At 39.8% G+C, this 9,037-nt stretch overlaps 1 protein-coding gene across 2 annotated transcripts; it reads left to right on the forward strand.

Annotated features, from left to right (window-relative positions):
- The first annotated feature begins 968 nt into the window (after window positions 1-968).
- Window positions 969-8,528, forward strand: armc10 (armadillo repeat containing 10). Of its 2 annotated transcripts, XM_088079949.1 has the most exons (7): window positions 969-1,539; window positions 3,011-3,156; window positions 3,359-3,493; window positions 3,586-3,762; window positions 3,881-3,952; window positions 5,955-6,185; window positions 6,590-8,528. In XM_088079949.1, exons 1-7 carry the CDS (start codon window positions 1,281-1,283, stop codon window positions 6,629-6,631), a joined length of 1,062 nt encoding a protein of 353 aa, XP_087936075.1. In that variant the 5' UTR covers window positions 969-1,280; the 3' UTR covers window positions 6,632-8,528. The 2 variants fall into 2 exon arrangements, with proteins under 2 accessions (XP_087936075.1, XP_087936076.1); XM_088079950.1 differs by having other exon boundaries at window positions 978-1,539; window positions 5,955-8,528.
- Window positions 8,529-9,037: the final 509 nt, after the last annotated feature.

Below are 9,037 nucleotides of genomic sequence, written 5' to 3' on the forward strand. Positions count from 1 at the left end.
GTGATTTTGATGAAACATCACTATTTAAGTTTAGATTTGGTTGTGTTTTTTTTCTGGGGAAAGTCTTTGTCACATATAATGTCTTCGAGGACCATCGTAAATTAGAAAATCAAATGAATATGTCTGTTTTTACAGTTTATGACTATGTTAAATGGTGTAACCTTGACAATATCTAAAGAAAACACGCCCTAGAAACCTGTCTGTGGGTTTGGAAGGCATGCTTTCATTAAAAAAAAAAATCTGCAGTAAACTAAATACAAAATATAGCAATTTAAAGTAGGATGCCCCTCACTTAAGCCAAAATAAAAAACTAAAGTTCCTCCCCAGTGCTTAAAAATTATTTGAAAGGCCTTCCCCTTTGGCCTCCCATTTTTTTTATTTATTTGTTATTATATTATCATTATTTATTTATTTTTGTTATTTTAAGAATTTTGTATGATTCTATGTATAATTTTCTTTTTTGATGATCTGAAGTCATCATGTAAATTCAAAATCTTTGAGGCTGGGTTTTTTCAATTCATTTTTTTTTTTTTTTACAAATAAATTTGAGGGTTTGTTCAGGGTTTTTTGTCTATAGTCTACTGTTTGGGGGGTGTTTTTTTTTTTTAATTATTTAAAATATTTTATATAAATAATTTGCAAATATATATTTCTGTTGCTATATTATTTGGATTGGGGGTGTTTTTCTAATTTTCATTTTTTTTGAATGACTTTTAAGGTATTTTTTTCTGATCATGTATCATCATTTAATACCATTTGTTTTTGTAGTTTATGATCTTTCTGCATTGGATACTTTGACTTCAAGTATATTTTTGTGATTATACTTAAGTAACATTTTCAAAGCAGGACTATTACTTGTAACAAAGTATTTTCACTGCGTGGTATTAGTACTTTTCCTGAAGTATAGGATCTGAATACTTGGTCCACCACAGCTTTGGAGATCAGCTGAAAGTCCGTCTGCAGACAGTCTCATATTGGGCGGGTTGAAAACTGATTGTACTTCTTTTTGTCCAACCTGGCAACACCAGCTGCCCGCAACAACGGAGCAGGACATTGTTGACAACTGTAGCTTGTCAGCAAACTTGTCCAGTTGCCAGAACAATGAGCCCGTCGACATGACTTTGGGTGGGTTTCGTCGTGGTTTCGATGGGTTTTCGTCGCGCTAGTTAACCGAGGAGCCGAGTCAGTGAGTCTGCGAGTCAACAGATTTGACTCACAACGTTTCAGAGCATCTGCAGCTTAGCTAAGCTAACAGGCTTAGCTGAAGACCAAACAGCAGCATGGGCGACGGCAGCGTTGCTCCCAGGATCGGCAACATGAAGGCGTTGCTGGGGATAGTTGCCGGAGCTGGAGCTTCTTACGGGTTATACAAACTCATCAGCAGGGGAGGCTTCAAGAGAAACAAGAAGGGTGCTGGCGGTGAAAGTCCCGCTGTCAGGAGCAGTCCTCCCGGGGAAGTTACTCTGCAGCCGGGCAGCCTGCTGGCCAGAGTGTCCGGACTGGATGTGGTGTGTCCCCGACCTGTGGATGTTGCATCAGGTAAGGGACTGTGGGTTATGTGTGAGGGTGGTGCATAAAGGCGAGGTTCCCTTTTCATTATTTAGGCCTGGAAAAGTCATGGACTTAGTGAAAAATCATGGAGAGGTTTAGAAAAGCCAAGGGATTTTAGTTGTGCGAAATGAAATTTTTATTTTCCTTTAATAAACCCAAAGAGATGCAAAATGACCACAGATGCAAGATGACCACAATAAGTTGTAAAAGAACCACAGGGATGCAAAACAACCCCATAAAGATGCAAAATGACCCCAAGAGACACAAAATAATCGCCAAACAGACCTAAAACGACCACTAAAGAGACAAAAAATGGCTCCTAAAGATATGCAAAATGTCAACAAAGATAAACGCAAAAGAGCCACAGAGTTATGAAATGATCACAAAAAAATGCAAAACAACCACACTAAAATGCAACAAAAAACAAATTCAAATCACCCCCCAAAGAGAGGAACGCTTTCATGAGACAACAAATACAAACAAATCAGAATGTAGAATTTGGATACTCTTCAATATTCACTTATTCTATGTCTCATTTAAAATTTGGTTTAAAATAAACCATTTGCACAAACTTACCAGCGTGCATGACAAGCAACAACCAAAGCATTTTCAACTCTAGGATTGTGTCCTTAATTTTCTACTTTTTACTTTAAAACGTCAAAGTTTAAAGAAGCATTTCACTATTTTGAAGAAGGCGCTCACATATAACGAGGCCATCACTGCAGAAGAAAGACACAAATACTATTGAAACTGGCGCTACACGATCAGAGAAAAAGGGCTCAAAAGGTGGAAAACCTACAACTACCAGAATGCACTGCGCCTGACGTCATGTGAACTGGTCCATGTCAAACAACGGCAGCTGGCCAGATGTCATATTACAGTTAAACAGTAAGCTGAAAACAATTTAGAGAAATATGCAACTCAGTAACCGACTCTTGGTTTATATTTGATTAGAGCTGTTTAGTTTGACCGTTTGATCTTTGATTTTTCTGCCTTTAGTTTTCACTGTGCAGGAGGCAGTGTGGTGCCCATTTCCTATCCACAAACTCTCACCACTACGGCAAAACGGGGTGTTGAAATACATTTCTGAAAACATTTTAGGTGAGAAATAGGTGGTGTAGTAACTTAATCTTGATTTATATTCAATGGCCTAGTTTTACACCCCAGCCACCCTCCTCCTCTGATAAATACAGAGCAGTACCTAAGAATCGTAGCGCTCCTAAAGTTTTCACAGGAACTAAATCTACGTGGTTAAATATCTCCAGATGATAACCCAAACAAAGCGCCCTGGTCAAGTCCAAAATATGGGCACAACTTTGATTGAAAACTATTGAAAAAACATAATAATCTGTTGAGTTTTTGATTGTAAACCGTAACTACAGCTGGGCGGTTCTCAGTCTCCTCCGATGCAGATGCTTATCCAATAAATGTCAGTAAAGTGGCGTATTTTGGTCCATAGGTGACATCATCCACCAGTCCCCTGGCAACCTGGATCCACAGCACTTGAAAATGCTGCTGTCATGTCTGCAGACCACCAATAATCCACCAGACAAATGTCGCATCCTACTGACGTTAGGAAATTCTGCTGCTTTTACTGTGAATCAGGTACAGTAACAGTAAACTTTCTCAAAAACCTCCCATAAATGAAATTTGCTCTGCTTGCCTTTTTGTAAATAATCTATAATTATAAACCTTTGTAGCTGCTGTCACTCAAAGTCATGAATATACCTTGTGACATTATGTATGTATCTTTAGCCATGAATTATCATTTTTCTTTCTTTTTTGATTTTTTTACTGGATTCTCCAGAATCTAATCCGGGAGTTTGAAGGGATTCACATCATAGCTGGTTTCCTCTCTGATCCTTCAGCGGAGGTCAGAGTGCAGACTCTGAATGCTTTAAATAATCTGTGTATGAACATCCAAAACCAGGAACAAATAAAGGTATGTTACCGTATACTGTACAGCAGATATCGTGCAGTGTGTTGCTGGTTATGGGATATCTGCGTTTCTATATTCATGTCCATGTGTTACAGGTGTATGTGCCACAGGTGCTGGAGCTGATTGAGATGTCACCTGTGAACTCGGAGCTGCAGCTCGGTGCTCTCAGGCTGCTGACAAACCTCTCGGTCACAGATAAACATCAGCACCTGCTTAAAGAATCAGTTACACTTTTACTTTCTCTGCTTGTCGTGAGCAATGAAGCATTACAGGTTGGTGTCTTTTCAGGTTGCACAGAGTTGATCTTTACATTTTTATACCATTTTATACAGTAACGGCCGGTCCAGCTGTGAGTGTGTAAATTAAGCACCTCTTATATTTCTGTTTCAGGTTCAGACTTTGAAAGTCCTTGTGAATTTGTCATCCAATCCAGATATGATGGACGACATTGTTCAAGCTCAGGTAAGAATAAAGGAAGTGTGAAGGTTAGTTGGCATGCTTTTGCATAAATAATTCAGACAGTATTACCCCTCATCTATAAATTATATATAAAATAAATAATAAAAATATAGTACTTTTAACTTCATTATATTTAACTGACAGTTTTAGTTACAAATTACAAAATACTTGATTAATCAATTTGCTGACTGACAGAAAATGAATGTCATCTTTTTTATAATAATAATTTTGAGGTTTCTGGATGCTTTTTATTCTTATTTTTTGTCATGATTTATTTATTTATTTTCTGCATTGATTGGTTTGAATAATCTTGTTTATAGATTTTTTTGTATTGGGTACTTTTACTTTAAATACTCGAGTACATTTTCCTTATTGTACTTACCTGCTTTTACTTAAGTAGCATTTTCAATGCAGGACTTTTGGGTGTAACAGTATTTTTACAGCGTGGTATTTGTACTTTTACTTGTGTAAAGGATCTGCATACTTCTTCCACCACTGTTGCACAGATGCCCTTCACGAGGTTACTTCACAGCAAATGCCCGACATTAAATTACTGCACAGATTCCCTACACCAAAATATTGCTCGACCCCCGCCCCTCACGCACACACACACACACACACGCACACACACCACATACACTTCATCCCCCACTGTTAAGTTTGATTGATTGCGGGACTAATGACATTTTTTAACGTTTGGCAGCCTTCTGCCTGAGGGCGTCAGGTACTTGTGGTTTGGGTCAGTGGTGATTTTTGGGTCAGTGGTGATTTTTGGGTCAGTGGTGATTTTTAGGCGCTGCTTCCTCACTGTCTCCTCGTGTGATCTGAATTTGACAGTTGGGTCAGATCTAATCAAACATTAAAAGCCTACAAGAGAAGACAGATTAAATAATTTTATCCCCATTCGAGTTAGTAGAGGCTTAACTGGAAGTAAGCTGCTCGGCACCTGTGAGACTCTCGTGCACTTACTCTGTCGGCCTCACAATGCGGAAGATCTGGGTAATTTCATACTGCCGAAGTCAAGAATTTTGGCTTCATGCACCTCCGAGCAATGTGACGGAGGGCCTGCCTCCAGCCCCGACTCTGGATTGAGCCAGTTGAATCAGATTTGGCTGTTCAACACAAATATTTAACGATTCTGGGTTTTTTTTATGTATATTTAAAGTTTTTAATTATCAACAGGGCTCAGTGGGACATTCAGTGTGACAGTGGCATTCACTTAAAATTATGTACAAGTTGGTCCACTCTGAGAGGATCTACTGACAAATTTTAAAAGGCCTGGCAGCCACTCATAGATCTATAAACTGAATATGACTGTAATTATGTCTGGACTTCAGAGTTGCTGGATTGTGCAACAAATTTAATATGGTTTCTATTTTACTTTCCTTCTCTCTCTCGCATGCCCTTTCTCCTTTAATTTTTAGATTATTTTTTATTCACTTGTTTTCTTTTATCTTGTGAGTTGAGGGTTGTGTCAGGGTATTTGATCTGTTGTTTAGTAAGTTTAGAGAACTTATTCACTGTAGCATCAGTTGTGCATATTGGACTATTAAATGACATCTGTTTGTCTTTTGTTGTCATAATATAAAAAAAAAAACTTCAGAGTAAACAAGCTAACGGTGGATTGTAAATGAGCAGCTACATTTTTTGTTGACACTAGCGTTGAACAAAAGCTAGAGACTGTGTCGTATTAAGTATCTGTCAAGAGCGCTCACTCCACTCCAAAATCTGGGGACCAGAGTGTCTCCAGAAATATACTGCATAACATACTGACTAGCAAAAAAAACTCCAAAACAAAACGACTGCTCAGCTTGATGCAATCTCAGTCAGCTGAAGGGTCTCTGACTGATGTTTCAAATCTCCGGCTTTCAGTGGGTAGCCGCACCTGCCTCCTATGCTGAATCCAGTTCTCTTTGTACATCCACAGTCAAACGGTTAGGACAGGAGTCCAGGTGTCGTTGTAAACCTTATTTTGATTATGGTGTTTTTGTTTTCTTTGCCTCAGGCACCAGCCTCGGTTGTGCTGCTGTTTGATGCACGAACAGCCCCTGCGGTGCTGCTGCGACTGCTGACGTTTGCAGGGAACTTAAAGGCCTGGAGGCCCTCTGCCCAGGTGGCCGAGGAACTGAGGCGGCAGCAGGATTGCCTCTTCAGGGTCATGTTAGATGAGTCCTCTCAGCTCCACAGCAGACTGGTCCAGCTGCTTTCACACCCTGATGGAGAGATTCAGTCCCAGGTGGCTCGCATCCTGACATAGACCTCCCTCTGCACTCTTTATCCATGCACAGCTTTTGCTTTTTTTCACATTTTACCAAAGCCATCAACCCACCACTGTTCCGGTTCAATTTTAAACCTGTTGACATAAATCTTACAAAAGAGAGGCTGCACAGCCTCCTGTGGGTACTCAACTTGCACTTCTGCACTCTCTATATCTACACAGTGTTCCCTTGATCAATATTATTACCACACGTAACTAAATGATCTATTCCACATCAACAGCCGCTCTTCCCTGATTTCCACTCTCTTACAACACAGTTAATCGATGAGCAACAAGCAGGAAGAAACCATTCATTCGGCAGAGTGTAGAAACAGGCCTCTCCCTGCTTTTTTCCTGCTAAAGAGTTTTATTTGCATTTCCAGAGACTATTTTCCTTCAAAGATCCACAGTGCCCTTCCCTCTGAGAACTTCGCCGACTTTCTCTGAGGACATCTTCCAGGTGAAATTTCTGAACCCGAATCCACTGCCAAACATTTTATAGTGAATGTGTCAGAATGACCTGTGCAGCACGACCCAACTAACCACCCACCTGTGGCTCTGAGAGACACTGAAGAGGTTTCTCGCCGCACACCTTAGCATGCCTTGGAGACATGAATGAATGGATGCACTACAGCTCTAGTCCTCGTTAATTTATAGATATGTTGGATTGAAAGATCATGGTCTTCAAGATCTTTTTATTTAATTTGATTATCAGGACATTGTGACTTTAAAGAAGCCAAAGTGAGGTCAAGGGCGGCATGGTGCTGGAGAGGTTAGCACTGTCGCGTCACACCAAGAGGGCTTTATGCTGGCTGGCTGCAGCTTTTCTGTAGGCGGGTTTCCATGATAGACTTGTGCTAAAATTAGGTGATATTTTAAAAATGTTGATTCAACACAATTGCGAGATGACTGCATTTTCGATGAGTGATGTTTTGCGACTTCTCCTCTGGCGATAACATTTCAAGAAGCATGGCGATGGATGTTAAAAACATCAGCAGGTTTATTTCTGTAGCAGCCACCGCACTAGCCGTCACTATTTCCAATCAAAGGCGACGTAGGCGTGTTATGTAAGCGATAATGGCAAAAGAAGGCCCTTATATGAGGGACCAGTCACGTATGAGGGATTTCTGGGAGGTGATAGTCCATGATTTCATAGAGGAAGTATGGATTCAAAACTTCCGAAAGATCTGCTCAACTTTTATGCGATGCATTAACACCTCTTCTCGCGCCTGCTGCATCATATCCGAGGAAGCCAGTTCCCATCGACGAGCGCATAGTCATAGCATCATGTGACCTATAAAAGCAAAAAAAAGTGTTTCCATTACAGATTTGCCAAATATGGCTTTTTCGAATCACCTGAAACACCACCTCATACGAACGTAAAAACTTTTTTGCGATAAGTAGGAGTTTTTGATGTGTTTTATTAGGCATATTTTATATTCACAGTTTCAATTTGTGCAATTTGAGGTTTAAAGGAGGGTCAAAAGAGGAGAAGTCACTGCCTCCCCTGCATTAAGAAGAGTTGCATGGAAAAGGAAACTACCGGGGTAAACTTTGACTTTTTGAAGGTGCATCAAACACAGCTGCCGGGGAGAAAACCCCAGGGTTGCTCCAGGACGTACTGGTGGAGTTGCATCTCTCAGAAACACCTGCAGATCCCCCCGAGAGGAGCTGGAGGAAGTTGCAGGGGAAAAGGATGTCTGGACTGCTATGATTGTTTCAGCTTCCACAAATATTGTGCAGATATACAGCTTGAAAATGAATGGACGAGGGGTTGACCTCTGACAGAGATGTCTGTATTAACAATTACTGTGTTTTATTTTTTTCTGCATATGAATTACAACAGAGACTGAATGTGAAATAGAAGCCTTGTTATGTTAAGTTATGCACTTCCTGTAACGAGACAGGCTGTAAGTGACAGACCCATATGTTGTGTAGCTGGAGGACCGGAGCTGTGACTTGTTAATAGTATTTAAAAAGAGGAGGATGGGTGTGGGTGCATACCTCCAATTTGCATGAAAAATGTGATGATTAACTTAGAATATGATTTTTAATGCAAGGTTTTTACGGCATGAGCCAGTCCAGGTGTGAAGAAATGCTGCACATTTTTATGTTTGGAAACTGACTTTATTGAACCCAAATCCTAAATATCTCTCAGGCAACATGGTTTACCAGAAAAGAAACAGCAGGAGGCTGATTTACTTGTGACCTAGATTATTGTATTTATTTAATGAAGCTAGTCAGCATTTTGCCTATAAATTGAGAAATATGTTTGTTATGTCTGTTTGAATGGTTCAATAAAAACCCTGATATGGCAAATTATGAATATCTGCATCCTTTTTGCTGCTGTTTTCTCAAATATTTTCAACTAGAAGCATTCTGTGAACTTATGACAAGTGCATTTATGATGTCGACCTCAGGGCTCACTCTGTTTCTAGAGTCCAAAAACTAAACATGGAGAAGCAAGATTCAGAGGTTGTGCTGCAGAGTTGGAACAAACATTCGACTTAACCTTAAAGGTCTGTGTATTGATAGAAATGGATGTAAAAATCATTACTATGTTTTCACTACTTTATAATAACCTGAAAATAAGAATTGTGTTTTCATTATCATTAGAATAAGCCGTTTACATAATGGTTTATGTCCACGATGGAGCAGGTCCTCTTTCTCAGAGTCCACCATGTTGTTCTACAGATGCCCATAATGGACAAACCAAACACTGGCAACCTTAATCCACTAGATGCCACTACATCCCATACACTGAACACTTAAAGGGGAACTCCAGATATTATTTCCCATAAAGTTGGAAGATTCAAAAGAGCAAATATTTG

Source organism: Plectropomus leopardus, chromosome 7 (assembly GCF_026936395.1).
Source record: "Plectropomus leopardus strain MGB_pleo_1.0 chromosome 7, ASM2693639v1, whole genome shotgun sequence".
Taxonomy (NCBI): domain Eukaryota; kingdom Metazoa; phylum Chordata; class Actinopteri; order Perciformes; family Serranidae; genus Plectropomus; species Plectropomus leopardus.